The sequence below is a fragment of the Gigantopelta aegis genome, chromosome 14 (assembly GCF_016097555.1).
Source record: "Gigantopelta aegis isolate Gae_Host chromosome 14, Gae_host_genome, whole genome shotgun sequence".
Lineage (NCBI taxonomy): Eukaryota > Metazoa > Mollusca > Gastropoda > Neomphalida > Peltospiridae > Gigantopelta > Gigantopelta aegis.
Window position 1 is genome coordinate 52,456,380 of NC_054712.1, and position 19,974 is coordinate 52,476,353.

General features: G+C 38.8%; 1 protein-coding gene across 1 annotated transcript in view; it reads right to left on the reverse strand.

Moving 5' to 3' along the window:
* Positions 1-19,974, reverse strand: part of LOC121389336 (putative phosphoenolpyruvate synthase) — a 71,245-nt gene that overhangs the window by 29,126 nt on the left and 22,145 nt on the right. The window contains exons 14-26 of the mRNA XM_041520932.1: positions 17,993-18,063; positions 17,499-17,566; positions 16,215-16,285; positions 12,933-13,009; positions 11,488-11,605; positions 9,113-9,213; positions 7,903-7,974; positions 6,568-6,674; positions 5,477-5,549; positions 4,114-4,212; positions 2,471-2,638; positions 1,170-1,301; positions 110-194 (exon numbers count right to left, since the gene is read on the reverse strand). Coding sequence (XP_041376866.1) covers positions 110-194; positions 1,170-1,301; positions 2,471-2,638; positions 4,114-4,212; positions 5,477-5,549; positions 6,568-6,674; positions 7,903-7,974; positions 9,113-9,213; positions 11,488-11,605; positions 12,933-13,009; positions 16,215-16,285; positions 17,499-17,566; positions 17,993-18,063 — 1,242 coding nt within the window. The remainder of the gene's footprint in view (positions 1-109; positions 195-1,169; positions 1,302-2,470; positions 2,639-4,113; positions 4,213-5,476; positions 5,550-6,567; positions 6,675-7,902; positions 7,975-9,112; positions 9,214-11,487; positions 11,606-12,932; positions 13,010-16,214; positions 16,286-17,498; positions 17,567-17,992; positions 18,064-19,974) is intronic.

A 19,974-nucleotide genomic window follows, 5' to 3' on the forward strand; every position in this document is an offset into this window, starting at 1 on the left:
GTGAGAATTAAGTCCCATACTAGTTGTTTCGGTGCTTTCAACCTTAAAAATTATAAATCTGTCACGATTTGTACAAATACTGTCTGAGAAATGTTAAAGCCAAATCTACCTTCCTTTCCTTGAGACAAAATCGACATCAAAATCATCGGCCAGCAACCAGACCTAGTGCTGGAGAACAATGAACAGGTTGTTACCTGCCAAGAGAATAAAAGAAAGGAATGATTACTTGACCTGAACCTTGACCGTGACCTTGAGAATATTGATTAATTAATCATTGGCTTTTGGATGTCAAACATTTGGTCATTCAGACTCGTAGTCTTCAAGGAAACCCACTACATTTGTCCTAATGCAGCAAGTTATCATTTATAAGCACTTTCCCACAGACAGGAAAGCACATACCACAGACTTTGACATAGTCGTGGTGCACTGGTTGGAATGAGAAAAAACAATCACTTGAATGGATCCACCGAGGAGGTTCGATCCTGCAATGCAAGCACCTCAACCGACTGAGTTAAATCCTGCCCCCCCCCCCCCTCCCCATTGTTGTATCAGTGCCTAATGCTGCATTCATTTTGGTGGTCATGAATATTGTGAATTCACAAGTTCAAAATTTTTAACACGACTTCACCAAGTGGACAGCATTCAGGCGATTTATAGACAAGATGCACTGTCACTCCAATCCCAAATGATTTCTTCCCATCAAGGCCATTTGGTTTATGTGAAGTGTATACTCTCTCTCTCTCCTTCCCTCTCTCTTTCCCACTCTCCTTCCCTCTCTCCTTCCCACTCTGCTTCTCTCCTTCCCTCTCTCCTTCCCACTCCTTCCCTCTCTCCTTCCCACTCTCCTTCTCTCCTTCCCACTCTCCTTCTCTCTCCTTCCCACTGTCCTTCTCTCCTTCCCACTCTCCTTCCCACTCTCCTTCCCTCTCTCCTTCCCACTCCTTCCCTCTCCTTCCCACTCTCTTCTCTCCTTCCCTCTCTCTCCTTCCCACTCTCCTTCTCTCCTTCCCTCTCTCCTTCCCACTCTCCTTCCCACTCTCCTTCCTTCTCTCCTTCCCTCTCTCCTTCTCTCTCCTTCCCTCTCTCCTTCTCTCTCTCCTTCCCTCTCTCCTTCCCTTTCTCCTTCCCACTCTCCTTCCCACTCTCCTTCCTCTTTCCTACACTCTAACCTTAGTGAGGTCATGCAGTTTCAGGCAAATCTCCCGGTATAAGCTCTCAGCTGAAGTACGTCCCTCTCCTACTATGTACGACTGGATCTTTTCATACCAGGTTCGCATTTTCTTATGGCTATCGGACAAACCCTAAAAACAAAAAGAAAGAGATTCTTTACATCCCAGCACATTGGTTATATTGTGGCTGTTATACTAGAGTGAAACCCCTCTAAACCGGACACCCTCAAGACCATGTCAAATGTCCGGTTTTAAGAGAAATCCCGTTTTACAGAGGGCCCGGTTTTGACAGGTTTCACTGTATATGGAAGGGGAGAACATATTATATTATATGCCAAACGGATGGTATATGTGACACTTTGTCTACAGAATGCAATAAGAAGCCCACTAACAATCTATTTCTCTTTCTTTATTTCTCTGTGTCTATATATATATATATATATATCTCCAACTCTTTCTCTCTCCCCCTGTCCCCAGCTGCCAAACCATTGGTTAGTCTTACAGATTAGCAACAGAGAGTCTGTTTTATTCATTGCATGAACTAAAACTCCAGCTAAGTGTTTTTTCATTACCAAAATAACCAATTGAGTAAAAGGTTGAGATTGAAAAATCAACCAACAGCGTACTTGATAACAGATCTGCCATAACGGGCACATGGTATGAATAACTATTCACATGGTATGAACTGAACAGATCATGTGAACAGTACACATGATATGAACAACTGTACACATGGTATGAACTGAACAAATCATATGAACAGTACACATGATATGAACAACTAAACACATGATATGAACAACTAAACACATGATATGAACAACTGTACACATGATATGAAGAATTGTTACTGTACACATCATATGAACTACTGTACACATGGTATGAATTGTATATATGGTCTGAATAACTGTACACATGGTCTGAATAACTGTACACATATGAACAACTGTACACAAGGTATCAACATTACACATGGTATGAACAACTGTACACATGGTATGAACAACTGTACACATGGTATGAACAACTGTATACATGAAATGAACAAATGTACACATGGTATGAACAACTGTACACATGAAATTGTGTGTCTTGGAAATTTAAGAGTTTAAGCCATCATTTCGTCAAATCAAATGTTATGGTAGAATTTCAGTCAATTATTAAATCACACATAATCATTAAGATAGGTTTTGAAATAACTCATTGTCAGCTAAATGGTTCCTAATGGCCTCTTGTGTAGCATTCTCACTATAATATAGCATATGTTACAATTCCATATCATAAACCATATCATGTACCTTTAACATGTAAAACAGATTGATCAGTTTTTTGACTGCCGATAACTTTTCTCCGTAATATTCCAGAATTTGATCCATGGTTAATTCAGGGAGCTTCTGGCCTAAAATGTTCAGCTCTACGACAGACTTATTGGAACCAGCGGTGGTCAGGGAACCAGCAGCACCCATCTGTAACACAAGAAGGAATTAGTCGAGAAGGACAGACAAATACAGAGACAGAGAGAGACAGAGACAGGTACACAGAGAGAGAGACAGAGAGACAGACAGAGACAGAGAGACAGAGACAAAGAGAGAGACAGACAGACAGACAGACAGAGAGAGAGAGGGAGAGAGAGAGAGAGAGACTGAGAGAAAGAGAAAGAGAGAAAGAGAGACAAACAGACAGAGAGAAAGAGAGACAGAGAGAGAGAGAGAGAGAGAGAGAGAGAGAGAGAGAGAGAGAGAGAGAGAGAGAGAGAGAGAGAGAGAGAGAGAGAGAGAGAAAGAGGTTATTTGAGATGGTATGGATTTAAAACTTAATAAATTAATATGTTTTTATATGAATTTTATCTTTATTATTATTTATTATGAAGTTACTTGCCAATTCATCGGTTCCCTTTTGACGCAAATGAATGAATATTTTCTGCCTCAGTAAAATGTAATAATGTGTGCACACGCGTGTGTGTGTATGTGTGTGTGCATTCACATGTGTATGCTACAGTAGTAGGCCACTAATAAAATAAATATTAAAAGAAAAAAAACAAAAACAATTTTTTTACTGAAATATAAGATGTATTTTGTTATATTATAAAGTATAAAAACATACTTATTGTTTATTACAGTAATATTTGGATGGTTATGTCATCATGTAAGTCTTGGTGTCAAGACTTTAGATCTGGCCTGGTGCTTATAAAACTGTTAAGAGTCTAGACTCGAGACTAACAGAGTCTGAGACAGTAACATCATGGCAACGCCATATAAATTGCATGCATGTGACGTCATTTGAGATTGAATCTGGACTCTAAAACATTTTATAAGCACAAGCCAGATCTGTTCTTATTTCATGTAAATTGCTTAAAACTTAAAACAACGACAATCAATTAACTGACTTTTGGAATAATCCCAGTTACTGTAGTAATTGAAAATTCCATTATTTTTATATGCACGCATGCATATATATTTTTACTGGATACCAGAATAATATAAGCTAATTAAATATGATTCATTTTTACCATAACATTGATAAACAATTGTCAAAAAGTAGGTCTACTAGATAATTATGGCATATCCAGTCCATTCCAATAAGCCGACACCTTCCAGATTTTAAAAATTCATGCAGTGTCTGAAATATGTTTTGAGATCTATTTTAAGTTAGGCCTGGCCCAAAACCACAGAAGCTGAGTCTGGCGCTGTCAAAATATAGAGCATGTTCTATGTCTTCTGTTGCCATACCTGTAGTTTGCTCCAGCACAGAAGCGGTGTGTTTTGGTTACATTCGATCCAGTTTTAGTGTGTTTCTGTTTTTTAACTGGTACCCAGACCCTAAAATGGACAGACTACCTTTGTAAAATGTTTTAGTCACCATTAGCCAATAAAGATCACCACGAACGACCGGGCAACTGCTAATTATCAAACGTGGAGAGAATAAATACCTAACGACCTACCATTATACTAAGGAAGACGTGGTTGCAACAAAAGCCGGTATGTTTCGATGTAGGAACGCAGCAAATGCTCCTTCTCATCTTCAGTTCAAAAAACAACTCCTGTAAAAGGAAAACAAAATATGGGAAATTAAACCGAACGTTTTCTTTTTTTTTCTTTTTTAAAAACAGTGTTAAAACCAGTGTTATAGTAGAGGATGAATTAAGTTTTAATGGACTCTATTAGTTTTTGCAATTGTTACTGAAAAATGTGTGCATTCTCCATTATTTGAATTTTGGGTAATTCTTTTATGGTACATTAAGGCCGGCAACAGTAATTTTCCGCACCCTTATATGGGTTTTTGCAGTGGTGTAGAGTGGGTTGCCAGCACTCGGGGCAAGGCAAATATTGCATCCCCTAACCAGTGGACCATTAGCACTCCCCGAGTCCCTTCCACCAGTCCAGAAATTTGCACCCAGGGCAACCACCCCAGTGGCCCCGCCCCCGCTATGCCACTGGATTTTTGTACAATTTTTGCATCTGTCATCTGGCATCCATCAGATGCAAAGAACGCTCACCTGCTAAACATATTATACCCTTTCCATATGTCCATCACATGTTATCCGACTCAGTTTTAATTGCAACCCGATGTATTTTTCGTGGATGACATAGCGTGACGGACCTGAAATTCCCTGTAATCATATCATTGTCCTTGGGGGAGGGGGGATGGCATGGCCCAGTGGTAGAGCACTCACTTGATGCAGTTTGTCTAGGATTGTTTCCTGTCGGTGGGCCCATTGGGCTATTTCTCATTCCATCCACTGCACCACAACTGGTATATCAAAGGCCGTGGTATGTGCTATTTCAATGTCTGTGGGATGGTGCATACAAAAGATCCCTTGCTACTAATGGAACAATGAAGATGGTTTCCTCTCTAAGACTATATGTCAAAATTACTGAATGTTTAACATCCTGTAGCCAATGATTAATAAATCAATATGCTCTAGTGGTGCCGTTAAACAAAACCAACTTCTTCTTCTAGTCCTCGAGCTTTGCCCAATTTTTTCAGTACAATACATAAAAACAAGCATTAAAATAACCTGTCAGTCCGTGAAATCGTATATATATATATATGGAAAGTGTTTTCACGTATGACAAATGTTGCACGTCAGAAGGACAACTGATGATAACAGATGCTGTACATATGGAAAGTGTTTTCACGTATGACAAATGTTGCACGTCAGAAGGACAATTGATGGATAACAGATGCTGTACATATGGAAAGCCTGCTTTAAACTTTTTATCGGTATGTCATCGTGATATTGCATGATCCACAAGTTATGTTTTCATTCGAGGTAAATCTATTTCTATTTTTATGCCGTTTACCTGTAAAGACATTTCCACACTTGACACAAACACACTCCATGTGAGGGGAGTGACGGCCTTTGGCATCATCTCACTGAAAAAACATTATATACACTGTCAAGAGGAATCAGAGATACGGCATATTATAAACAAACTAGATAAATGATAAATTATAGGTAGCTACCTATCTAGATATCTGCCCACATCTCTCTCCGTCTATCTGTTTGTCGCCGTCTATCTGTGTCTAACTGTCTGTCTATCAATATATCTGTCTTTCTCTCTCTTTCTCTGACTGTAACCACGACTTCTGGAATGTTTATCAAATCCACTAGCCACGGGATCAGTGATTTAAACCACGTCACAACTTCTAGAATGTTTATCAAATTCACTAGCCAGGGGATCAGTGATTTAAACCATTTACTAGTCATGATTACAAATCCACTAGCCATGGGATCAGTGATTTAAACCATTTACTAGTCATGATTACAAATTCACTAGCCAGGGGATCAGTGATTTAAACCATTTACTAGTCATGATTACAAATCACTAGCCCTACTTTACTTTAAGTTAATACAATTTTACTAAATAATAGTAATAATCAGATATGTTACCTAAAGAGGGAGATATAGCTTTAAAACACTAACATTGAGGGGGGGGGGGGGGGGGTTGGATGGGGGGGGGCAGGCTATTCATATTTACAAAATAGATGTAACTGCAACATTTCACTATTGTTTTTCACTAGCCATCGGACATGGCAATATTAACTATTTACTAGCCCAACATTGAATATCACTAGCCATGGGAGTGGGGCTACCATAATCTAGAAGCTCTGCTGTAACAGAATTACCCAACAGTGTCTGTTGCTTCTAGAATATTACCCAATATTTCATGTTATTAATAATGTTGCATGATATTAACAGAGTATTACCCAATATTACCTTCTGTTAACGCATTATTACCCAATAGTGCCTGATGTTAACAGTATTACTCACAATTGCTTGATGTTAACAGAACATTACCCAATATTGCTTGATGTTAACACAACATTACCCAATATTGCTTGATGTTAACACAACATTACCCAATATTGCTGGTTGTTAAGAGAACATTACCCAATATTGCCTGTTGTTAACCAGTCTCGGTCAGATGCCATGGCACTGTCAAACTCATGTATCAGGTCTTCATCGGATTCATGCTCTTGTGCTGTGATTGGACGACACTACAAAACACATCAACCAGTTGGCAGTCAGATTGAAAAGAATGGCAACAAATATTTCTATAGTAAGTAATCTGAGACTAAATTTAAATGAGTACATACTATGTCATAAATGCAAATAGAAGGAAAGTTTTAAACTACAGCTATTTTAGGGGGTCAACAATATGGTTACTGTGACCCTGTTTTATAAAACAAATTATACTATAAGTATAAGACAACTTTTTACAACAGTTACTGCTTTTCAGTGTCTAACATTTGCTTACATTTGCTCACGTCTTACTCTATAAAATTAATTTTGAGCCTAGGTATTACTGAATTTATAGAACCTTTGACGGGTGGGATATAGCCCCGTGGTAAAGCGCTCACTTGATGCGCAGTCGATTTAGGATTGATCCCCTTCAGTGGCCCCATTGGGCTATTTCTCGTTCCAGCCAGGGCACCATGACTGGTGTACCAAAGGCCGTGGTATGTACTATCCTGTCTGTGGGATGGTGCATATAAAAGATCCCTTGCTGCTAACTGAAAAGAGTAGCCCATATAGTGGCGACAGTGGGTTTCCTCTTTCTATATATCTGTGTGGTCCTTAACCATATGTCTGACGCCATATAACCATAAATAAAATGTGTTGAGTGATTCATCAAATAAAACATTTCCTTCTTCCTTCTTAACCTTTGAGTTATACAGTGGAACCCATCTAAACTGGACACCCATGAGACCAAGTAGAAAGTCCAGTTTTAACGGGTATCTGGTTTAGAGAGGTTATTTTCTATACTGATATTTACAAAGGGACCATGTAAAACAATCAGATTTAAGGGACTGATTCTTTACAAGTGGTCCTGTTTAGAGTGGTTTCACTGTAGCATTAAATACACTTTCAACAATGATCTTGGTCTTTGATCAACTGTCTCCTAAAACCACTCATTTCAACTTATTTCCGTGCTAAAATCCAATTAAGGTTCAAGCATACTGTCCTGGGCACACACCTCAGCTATCTGGGCTGTCTGTCCAGGACAGTGGTTAGTTGTTAGTTGGTTAGTAAGAGAGAAGAGGGTATAGTGGCCTTACACCTACCCATTGAGCCCTTAAGAACTCGCTCTGGGTTTTAGCCAGTACCAGGCTGCGAACCCTGTACCTACCAGCCCGAAGTCCGATGGCTTAACCACTGCGCCACCGAGACTGGTCTAAAACCACTACATGCTTGTTTAGAAAAGAGCTAGCAATCACAATCTACCTGCAATAAATAGACAATGTTGTTTGTAATGGCCCACTCAATGTCCCGACCACTACCGAAATACTTCTCCAACTGGAAAACAAAGAAAAAATCACAATCACAATCATGAGACTTCATTATACAATTACCAAGATGATTGAAATTATTATTATAGTAACCCAAGCTGCTATATTGGGACTCGAGTACTCAAGGGTCAAACTCGACCCGGACTCGAGTACCCGGTACTAGATAATAATGAGACTAAGGAATACAGTAAAATAGCATTGTGCATCTTAATTCCAGTGCTGAACTTGGATACCAAATCATGTCATTTATAATACTGTATTCCACACATTCAACTTTTGTTTCTCTTATGTCTCATGCCCTATAATGTAACAGGCCGCAAGCATATGGTGAAATTACATTAAAAAATATAATTAAATGAAAGTGCTCTTTGTTGGACGGGTACTCGAGTCCTGTGAACAGACTCAAGTCTAGCTAGACTCGGCCCATGTCCGAGTACTTGAGTACTCATGGAGACCCTAGTGGACACATTCTCTGATTGCAATTTTTCCTATCTCAACCAGTGCACCATAACGACTGGTATATTAAAGGTCGTGGTATATGCTGTGCTGTCTGTGGGAAATTGCATATCACAGATTCCTTGCTGCTAATGGAAAAATGTAGCAGGTTTCTTCTAAGATTTATAAAATTCATTACAGGTCAGTAGATTTGGGGCATTTTTCTCGTTAACTATAAAAATGTATTTATAATGTCGAACTACATCGGAAATATACTGTGAAACCTTTTATGTTCGTGGGCTTAAATTTCCATGGTTTTGCTACAAAACACATTTCACTGGGTATTTAAATTCGTGGATCGAATCACAAATACATATTATATGTAAAAATGTGTTACATTTTCACTGTTCTTAATGTTAATGTTCTTAAAAATTAAATGAAAATTAGACGACCACAAACAAAAGTGATATCGCAGTATGAGGTTTTAGCCAGGGGCCTAGCTTCCATATACGCAGGTACGCAGCTGCGTACCACCTGTGATTACAAATATATTTTTTTAAATTAAAATATATGATGTAAATGCATGTATGTGTGCGTGTATGTGTATGCATTTTATTCCATCCCCCAAAAAGTCTGCGTACCACCTGGAAATGCCCAGCTAGGCCCCTGTTAGCACTTATTGTTTTCTGCATCATATGAACGACAAATACCTTTACACCAATCCGAGAAAGACGCAAAATCTCTTTGTCTGTCAGACAACTTTCCGCGGCTTTTGACGAATCTGTGGTTAGCTCCTCCACTCCACCAGAATCTAAAAATACATTGAAGGTGCAGACCTGAGTTTCAACCCATAAAAATGGACACTAAGTTGGGTTTAGTTACAAACATGTACCACATTTGGATAACGTTACAATGGACACTAAGTTGGGTTTAGTTACAAACATGTAACACATTTGGATAACGTTACAAAAGTGTGAAACAAGATTCTGTGAAGTTGAAATGGTGAAATATCCTCTAACAATAGACTAAAACTCAACTTCATAACTGTTACTTCTCAGATGCATGTGCGTTTTTAAAAATATAAAAAATGCATTTTGTGGTATTAAAAACACCAAGGTGACCAGAAAAAGTTTGGTTGTATGGAAATAGGTAATTTATTTACACACTGGTCAATTCGATGTGAATAATTATTTTTAAAAAGTCATAAAATCAGCTCCAGTAAATAAGAAAAACACCCACCTTTATCTATCAAGTCAGTCCCGTCACATGCCACTGTATGTTATCGTCTGCTGTCAAAGTCAACCTTAGGCTGGACACATCAATTTGTGTTATGATCCCACTTGGGGCTTGACACATCAATTTGTGTTATGATCCTGCTTGGGGCTTGACACATCAATTTGTGTTATGATCCCACTTGGGGCTTGACACATCAATTTGTGTTACGATCCCGCTTGGGACTCAACACATCAATTCGTGTTATAATCCTGCTTGGGGCTCGACACATCAATTTGTGTTATGATCCTGCTTGGGGCTAGACACATCAATTTGTGTTATGATCCCGCTTGGGGCTAGACACATCAATTTGTGTTATGATCCCGCTTGGGACTCGACACATCAATTCGTGTTATGATCCCGCTTGGGGCTCGACACATCAATTTGTGTTATGATCCTGCTTGGGGCTCGACACATCAATCTGTGTTATGATCCCGCTTGGGGCTAGACACATCAATTTGTGTTACGATCCCGCTTGGGGCTCAACACATCAATTTGTGTTATGATCCTGCTTGGGGCTAGACACATCAATGATCCCACTTGTTGTGTATGATCCCGTCAATTTGTGTTATGATCCCACTTGGGGCTAGACACATCAATTTGTGTTATGATCCCACTTGGGGCTCGACACATCAATTTGTGTTATGATCCCGCTTGGGGCTCGACACATCAATTTGTGTTATGATCCCGCTTGGGGCTAGACACATCAATTTATGTTATGATCCCACTTGGGGCTAGACAAATCAATTTGGGTTATGATCCCGCTTGGGGCTAGACACATCAATTTGTGTTATGATCCTGCTTGGGGCTCAACACATCAATTTGTGTTATGATCCCGCTTGGGGCTAGACACATCAATTTGTGTTATGATCCCGTTTGGGACTCGACAAATCAATTCGTGTTATGATCCCGCTTGGGGCTCGACACATCAATTCGTGTTATGATCCTGCTTGGGGCTCGACACATCAATCTGTGTTATGATCCCGCTTGGGGCTAGACACATCAATTTGTGTTACGATCCCGCTTGGGACTTGGGTTATAATCTCGGGGCTCGACACATCAATTTGTGTTATGATCCCGCTTGGGGCTAGACACATCAATTTGTGTTACGATCCCGCTTGGGACTCAACACATCAATTCGTGTTATAATCCTGCTTGGGGCTCGACACATCAATTTGTGTTATGATCCCGCTTGGGGCTAGACACATCAATTTGTGTTATGATCCTGCTTGGGGCTCGACACATCAATTTCAGGCATGACATTTGACACTTGATAAAATCAGCTGAAAGCTTTGCGAACTGTGCACAAAGCGGACAGTACACGGCCAAAGGCCGTGAGGGGGAAGGTCTAAAGCGTGAAGTAACCCAACATGGCACGGGAGCAGATTAGAAATATTGAGAAAAATTTATTTAGACCATCTGAGTGACAACGGATTTCCGCGGATCTGCGGAAGATTGTCATGCCTGCAATTTGTGTTATGATCCTGCTTGAGGCTCGACACATTAATTTGTGTTATGATCTTGCTTCGGGTACGTCCTGTCTGTCAAACAGTTCAGTCTGAGCCTCGCGCTCATATGCTGTTCTCCAGCTCCGAGTTGCCCGACCATCGATTATTTGATCGCTGGGGGGAAGACAACATCATCAACAAGCATACTATTCTCAGGAATTTCAGTTGACAAGCATTGTCAAAAACAATAACAGTCGTAATAATTCGCTGACAAAAATGTGCGCATGTGATGGCAAACATTGTCCAACATAATAATAACAATCATAAAGAAATACGATTCCCATCACATTATATTAAAGACTCACCAGCCATTTTGATTACCATCTGTTTGTCTCCTAATTTCTTTTCAACAATTTCCAACTGGTCATCCCAAGTTCTGTGTATGAGGAAAATATCAGGGTTCGTTTTCCCGGACACTATTGACTGAAATTACACATATAAATTATCTTAAAGGCACAAACTATTGGAAGGAAAGAAATGTTTTATTTAACGACGCACTCAACACATTTTAATTACAGTTATATGGCATCGGACATATGGTTAATGACCATACAGATATAGAGAGAGGAAACCCGCTGTCGCCACTTCATGAGATACTCTTTTCGATTAGCAGCAAGGGATCTTTTATATGCACTATCCCACAGACAGGATAACACATACCACGGCCTTTGATATACCAGTTGTGGTGCACTGGCTGGAGCGAGAAAAAGCTCAATGGGCCCACCGATGGGGATCGATCCCAAACTGACCAAGCATCAAGCGAATGCTTTACCACTGGGCTACGTCCCGCCCCTATTGGAAGTTTCCAGTAATTATCAAATTTATGTCTTGAGTAAAATAATTTTCCATTGTCACGAGCTTTACAGAGTGACAACTAAAAATTATTACATGAGGAACATAAATTTGGTAATAACTGGTACTGAGTTTGCCATTCTATTTATAACCCCAACAATTTTTTCCTCAAAAACCTTTTTATTTAAAACCAACAAGATCATTTGTTATTAAGCGTCAAATCAACCAATAGTATTGTACGTTACATCAATGCAGAATATTTCTCACTGAGAAAATATAAAAAATATTTTCCTTGCTATGAGCAGAGCTGTCAACCTGTGGCAATTCTTAGGCGTGAGAAAATTAGAAGTCAGGGGCCAGGGACTGCAGGCTCTTGGTCGGGTCCAGGTCCCAAGCCCTGATCAAGGGATCCATGGGCTAATCACCCTGGGTAAAACAGGGTATTTGTTTGTTTATTAAAGCCCAAAATGGAGATATCTAAAAATCGAGCAAGTGCAGGTTTTAGTAATTATTATTATGTTAAACCATATAAGTCGGTCATTGGTAGTGACTGTTGGTACAGAACAGAGGGCAGGCTCCATATGCTGTATTACTACTAGTAGGTAACTAATACAGAAACCTTGCACATAACTCCATTCAGCTCCAAAATACAAATCACTATTATAAAATAGTATATTTGTAAAAAGCGTGAGATTGCAGTAGCGCTTCGTGAGAGTGTGATGTTTGTTACAAATGTGTGAGACTTGCACCAAATGTGTGGCAGTTGACAGGTATATATATGAGTCACTGCTAGAGTAATAAAGCTTGTTAGAGGCAAAACAGCATATTAAACAAAAATGGCTCTCACAGAGTCCATATCTCAGACTATTGGCAGATCCACCCAATGCCATATAAAACTTGTTAAGAGGCAAAATAGTATATTTAAAAGACACAAATGGCTGAGTTATATAAAGGTTACCTCACAGAGTCCATAGCTTGCATTGATCACCATCTGACAAGGATTTCCTGTCATCGGCTCGTGTGTGAATAGAACGCCTGTCAAAAGAAGAGTCAAATTTTCATAACCGACTCTCTAATTCATGAAGTGAAAATCATCACTTTTAGAAACAATCAAATCTGATTTCTGAAAAAACCTGTCTCTATAATTATGATGAAAACTTTCAAATTTGATTCTGAGAGGACTGTTCTTTTTAAGTAAGAGCAAAACCTAAATTTTATCAATTATGACAAAGGATTCGTAATAACACTTGCAAAGTAAAAAGTATGATTAAAAAGATAACAATGGTAGCTTAAGAAAAGGATGAATTAAGACAAAGACTTAGATTTCAGCCACGATCAGAGAACATTTCGTTCAGTATCGTGTTGCAATTTACTACACAAGTTTCGGAGATTGCTACACAATTTTAAAACATTAAACAGTAGTTGCTAATCAAGTTTTAACTGACTAGAAATATCGCTAATTAAGATTTTGGAAACAAAATGTTCCCTGATTATATTAAAAAATATTTTTATTGTATCATCAACTTTGAGCTAATATCAAACAGAAATAATATCTACAAAACTTAATTATAATCATTATGTTGATAAATGTGTTTCAGTGCTTTTGCATCTTAAAGTAAGTTGTTTGGAAAACTATGGTTCATATTGTTAGGACAACCAAAGTCTCTACTAGTCCACTAGACTTATCGATCACCACCCACCCACTAATAAAGAACACACTTGAAGCTTATCTGAATTAAATGCAGCATGGTAGATGCAATTCAACAAGCACCTTGAGCCCTACATCGTTGTGGGCAAGGCATGGCACAGTAGGGCAAGGCAGATCCAGTAGGGCAGGGCAAGGCAAGCAATTAAGGCAATGCAATGCAACACAAGGCAAGGCAACGCAATAAGGCAAGTAAGGCAAGGCTGGACAAGACTGGGCAAGGCTGCGCAAGTAAGGCATAGCAAGGCAAGGCAATGCAATAAGGCAAGGCTGGGCAAGGCTGGGCAAGGCTGGGTAAGGCTGGGCAAGTAAGGCATGGCAAGGCAAGGCTGGGCAAGTAAGGCAATACAAGGCTGGGCAAGAAACGCAATGCAAGGCAAGGCTGGGCGAGTAAGGCAAGGCTGGGCAAGTAATGCAAGGCAAGGCTGGGCAAGGCTGCGCAAGTAAGGCATAGCAAGGCAAGGCAATGCAATAAGGCAAGGCTGGGCAAGGCTGGGCAAGTAAGGCATGGCAAGGCAATGCTAGGCTGGGCAAGTAAGGCAATGCAAGGCTGGGCAAGTAAGGCAAGGCAAGGCAAGGCTGGGCAAGTAAGGCAATGCAAGGCTGGGCAAGTAAGGCAATGCAAGGCTGGGCAAGTAAGGCAAGGCTGGGCAAGTAATGCAAGGCAAGGCTGGGCAAGGCTGGGCAAGGCTGGGCAAGACTGGGCAAGGAAAGTAAGGCAAGGAAAGTAAGGCAAGGCAAGGATGGGCAAGGCAAGTAAGGCAAAGCAAGGCAATTAAGGCAATGTAACGCAAGCAAGGCAAGGCAAGGCAAGAATATGCAAAGGCAAGGTAAGACAAGATAAAACAAGGTACGATAATGTTTTTCATGTGAACCACAAATTAGTTACATGGTAAACCTTTACATGTTCCCAAAGTTACTGTACCAAGTATCACTGAAACTGTTCTTTAATGATTCACAATGAAATAGTTTTATTTTATATTTTATTTTGCTTAAAATTAGTTATCAGCTGGAAAAACTGTCAATGAAATGTAATTCCAATACAGGTTTGAGGTAATGGGTTAGGTTACACAAATATAAAGTTAAAGTTTGCTTTGTTTAACAACATCACTAGAGCACACTGATTTATTAATCATCAGCTATTGGAAGTCAAACATTTGGTAATTTTGATATACAGTCTTAGAGAGGAAACCCACTATGTACATTTTTCCATTAGTAGCAAGGGATTTATATGTGTCCTATCCCACAGACAGGATAGCACATACCATGGCTTTTGATATACCAATCATGATGCACTGACAGGAATGAGAAATAACCCAATTGGCCCACCAACAACACAAATATAATTCGCATAAATGAACAATTGGTTACCTAGTAGTTAAAACTCATTTGAGATTTAGAAATTTTGTAAGGCAAGGCAAGGAAGATATTAGCACATTCAGTCACATACAGAAACAAATGTGACTAGACAGACACATAGACAGACAGACAGACATACAGACAGACACTTGCAATATGATGACTAACATTGCATGAGAAGCAAAAAAAAAAGAAGCAAATTCTCATTTTTATCTATGTTAGACATTTAGTTTTTAATTCAATGACCCTAGTTCACAATGCACAAACCTTTTGGTTTTGCATAAACTCCATTTTGAGCTACTGGATTACCAAAAGCATACTAAACTTAACAGAATTCATAATTTTAGGGATGTGATAGTCATATGAACTATAAGTCTGATATGATCTATTAAAAGCTGGTGGGGGGGGGGGGGGAGGTAGAAACAAAAACTTTAAAAGAAACATTTTAAAAGAAAATTGAAATTTTAATTTAATACTTTGTTTTTAATTTTAGCATGCAATGAGATGAACATTCATAATGGTAACCATGAACCATGTTTCACTGATGTAGGACTTATAGTTTGTGAGAAATAGTTTTAAAAGTTTGTTTTGTTTAATGACACCTCTAGAGCATAATGATTTTATTTTAATCATCGCTTATTGGATGTTAAATATTTTGTAATTTTGGCAAAATATAGTCTTAAGAGAGGAAATCTGCTACATTTTTCCATTAGTAGCAAGAGATATTTTATATCCTACCATTTCACAGACAGGATAGCACAGCCTTTGGTGTGTACCAGTCATGGTGCACCGGCTGGAATGAGAAACAGCCCAATAGGCCACCGATGGGGATCGATCCTAGACTGACTGCATTCTGAGATACAGAGCTAAATGTGTAATTTTAATATTAAGCTAAATGTAAAAGTTGATGCTACCATCACCATGGGAAAAATAATATGTGTATACATCACCTTTTTACTTTGTCAAGGCAAGATTAAAAAGAAAAAAAATCACATCCAAGTAATTTATGTAAGAAATTAGATAATGTGTAATTAATTCAACAATAAAAACACTGTAATAGTCAAAAAGGTGTGTGGGTGGGGTTCGTTTTTTCATGATTTTTTTTTTTTTTTAAGGGGGTGTTTTTCTTTCCTTTGCCTACTAACTAGGGTCAATGCTTTTAGTAGTGGTAAATACCTGACACGTCAGATGGAATCATTTCCTGGATAACAACACCAACAGGTGCATCCAGTGGCTGTCCATGCTGTCTGTTAAAAACAATACCAACAAACAACAAAAACAACAAAAAACAAAACATAACAAACACAACAACAGAAGAGAATGAAAAACAAACAAAACAAAACCCTCCTATAAGAGAACCCAACAATAAAAAAGAACAAAAAAACAACAACAAAATTACTGTAAAATAAATAATAATAATAATAAAACGATTGAATTTTTTAAAAATTGTTTTTTCTTTTCATGAACATTTAATCTGGCCTCTCACCTATTTGCATTCATCCATTTCCCACATTTCCTAGTAGACTGGTCCAAACACCCCCATACAACCAATCATTGGAAAAAGGGGAATGCAAATAGGTTACGTTAAAGAATGTTTTGTTTATCGATACCACTAGACACCATTTATTAATCTTTGGCTATTGGAGTCTTAGTTAGAGAGGAAATCCACTACATTTTCCATTAGTAGCTAGGGAGTTTTTATATGTACCATTCCACAGACAGGATAGCACATACCACAACCTTTGATATACCAGTCGTGGTGCATTGGCGGAAACAAGAACTACCTGAAGTGAGAAATAGCGCAGTGGGCCCACTGACAGGGATTGATCTCAAACCGACTGCGCATCAAGTGAGCACTTTACCACTGCACTACGTTCCGTCCTCGCATCAGACGAGGGCTATGTTAAGGGTCAGTTTATAGGACGTAAGAGAAAAACAAAACATAAACACAAAAACAAAAGAGAAAAATATCAACAACAAAAAGTTAAACGTTTGTTTTGTTTAACAAGACCATTAGAGTACATTGAATAATTGAATTAATCATCAGTCATTGGATATATTAAACATTTTATAATTCTTACACATAATCTTCAGAAGAAGCCGGCTACATTTCATTAGTAGTAAGGGAGCTATTATATGCACTTCTCCTCAGATATGATAGCAAATACAACGACCTTTGATATACTATTCGTTGGGCATTGATTGGGACAGAATTCATCATCCACAAAATAGAACACTAAATTGCCCTGAAAGCACATCTCTGAGTATATTTATGTTAAGAAATTCAGGGAAGCATGCTCCCGAACCTCCTACAGAGTTCGTTCCCTTTAGGAACTCGGCTGATTTGACTTCAGCAAACTCAAATTTGCCCTTTTTAGAATTTAGTAACCATCTCCCCCCCCCCCCCTGTTTACAAATTCCTGGATCGGCCCCTGGCCACCTGCCTGTGTCTATATTTACCTTCTATACTCCACTGCTTGGAAGGTGAATGCAGAGGCCCAACACTTTCTCACTGCATCAGCAAGCAACTGGAATAAAAAAAACATTATTGTATTTAAAGGTTAACTTTAGAATAAAATTATGAATTGTGAGCTGTACATGGAGAATACTACATGAGATACCATTTACCTTACAACTCGTCATTTAATTTTTTTATCTAATGTGCAAAATACCTATGCTAAATGTTGCAAACTTGATCCGAAAACAACGACACTTTATATGTGACGTCCTATTGATGTTGTTTCCTACCTAGTCAATATATCAAATCACATGAACTATATCACTATTCAAGAGAGTTAACTCTTGGTCATTTTAAACCGACCGTACATTATGCGACAGCTATACATCCCATCCTCCAGTTATCAACAAAGTAACAGTTTTTCTGCTGTCATAAAGAAAAAAGAAAAAAAAACTGAGTACCTTCAAAAAATAAATTTTACAAAGAAAGAACACACCTGAATGGATCCGAGAACTCCAAGAAACGTTTCCATTTGACCCGCAGACGACACATCAGATCCATCTTCACCTGTCAATCAGGAGTCGGTCATAGTAAAAACAATAATCATACATTGTAGGGAGTCGGTCATAGTAAAAACAATAATCATACACTGCAGGGAGTCGGTCATAGTAAATACAATAATCATACATTGTAGGGAGTCGGTCATAGTAAAAACAATAATCATACACTGCAGGGAGTCGGTCATAGTAAATACAATAATCATACATTGTAGGGAGTCGGTTATAGTAAAAACAATAATCATACACTGCAGGGAGTCGGTCATAGTAAATACAATAATCATACACTGCAAGGAGTCGGTCATGGTAAAAACAATAATCATACACTGCAGGGAGTCGGTCATGGTAAATACAATAATCATACATTGTAGGGAGTCGGTCATAGTAAAAACAATAATCATACACTGCAGGGAGTCGGTCATAGTAAATACAATAATCATACATTGTAGGGAGTCGGTCATAGTAAAAACAATAATCATACACTGCAGGGAGTCGGTCATAGTAAATACAATAATCATACATTGTAGGGAGTCGGTTATAGTAAAAACAATAATCATACACTGCAGGGAGTCGGTCATAGTAAATACAATAATCATACACTGCAAGGAGTCGGTCATGGTAAAAACAATAATCATACACTGCAGGGAGTCGGTCATGGTAAATACAATAATCATACACTGCAGGGAGTCGGTCATGGTAAAAACAATAATCATACATTGTAGGGAGTCGGTCATAGTAAATACAATAATCATACACTGCAGGGAGTCGGTCATAGTAAAAACAATAATCATACACTGCAGGGAGCCGGTCATAGTAAATACAATAATCACACACTGCAGGGAGTCGGTCATAGTAAAAACAATAATCACACACTGCAGGGAGTCGGTCATAGTAAATACAATAATCATACATTGTAGGGAGTCAGTGATGGTAAAAACAATAATCATACACTGCAGGGAGTCGGTCATAGTAAAAACAATAATCATACACTGCAGGGAGTCGGTCATAGTAAAAACAATAATCATACACTGCAGGGAGTCGGTCATAGTAAAAACAATAATCATACACTGCAGGGAGTCGGTCATAGTAAAAACAATAATCATACACTGCAGGGAGTCGGTCATAGTAAAAACAATAATCATACACTGCAGGGAGTCGGTCATAGTAAATACAATAATCATACACTGCAGGGAGTCGGTCATAGTAAATACAATAATCATACACTGCAGGGAGTCGGTCATAGTAAATACAATAATCATACACTGCAGGGAGTCGGACATAGTAAATACAATAATCATACACTGCAGGGAGTCGGTCATAGTAAATACAATAATCATACACTGCAGGGAGTCGGTCATAGTAAATACAATAATCATACACTGCAGGGAGTCGGTCACAGTAAATACAATAATCATACACTGCAGGGAGTCGGTCACAGTAAATACAATAATCACACACTGCAGGGAGTCGGTCATAGTAAATACAATAATCACACACTGCAGGGAGTCGGTCATAGTAAATACAATAATCACACACTGCAGGGAGTCGGTCATAGTAAATACAATAATCACACACTGCAGGGAGTCGGTCATAGTAAATACAATAATCACACACTGCAGGGAGTCGGTCACAGTAAATACAATAATCACACACTGCAGGGAGTCGGTCACAGTAAATACAATAATCACACACTGCAGGGAGTCGGTCATAGTAAATACAATAATCACACACTGCAGGGAGTCGGTCATAGTAAATACAATAATCACACACTGCAGGGAGTCGGTCATAGTAAATACAATAATCACATACTGCAGGGAGTCGGTCATAGTAAATACAATAATCACACACTGCAGGGAGTCGGTCATAGTAAATACAATAATCACACACTGCAGGGAGTCGGTCATAGTAAATACAATAATCA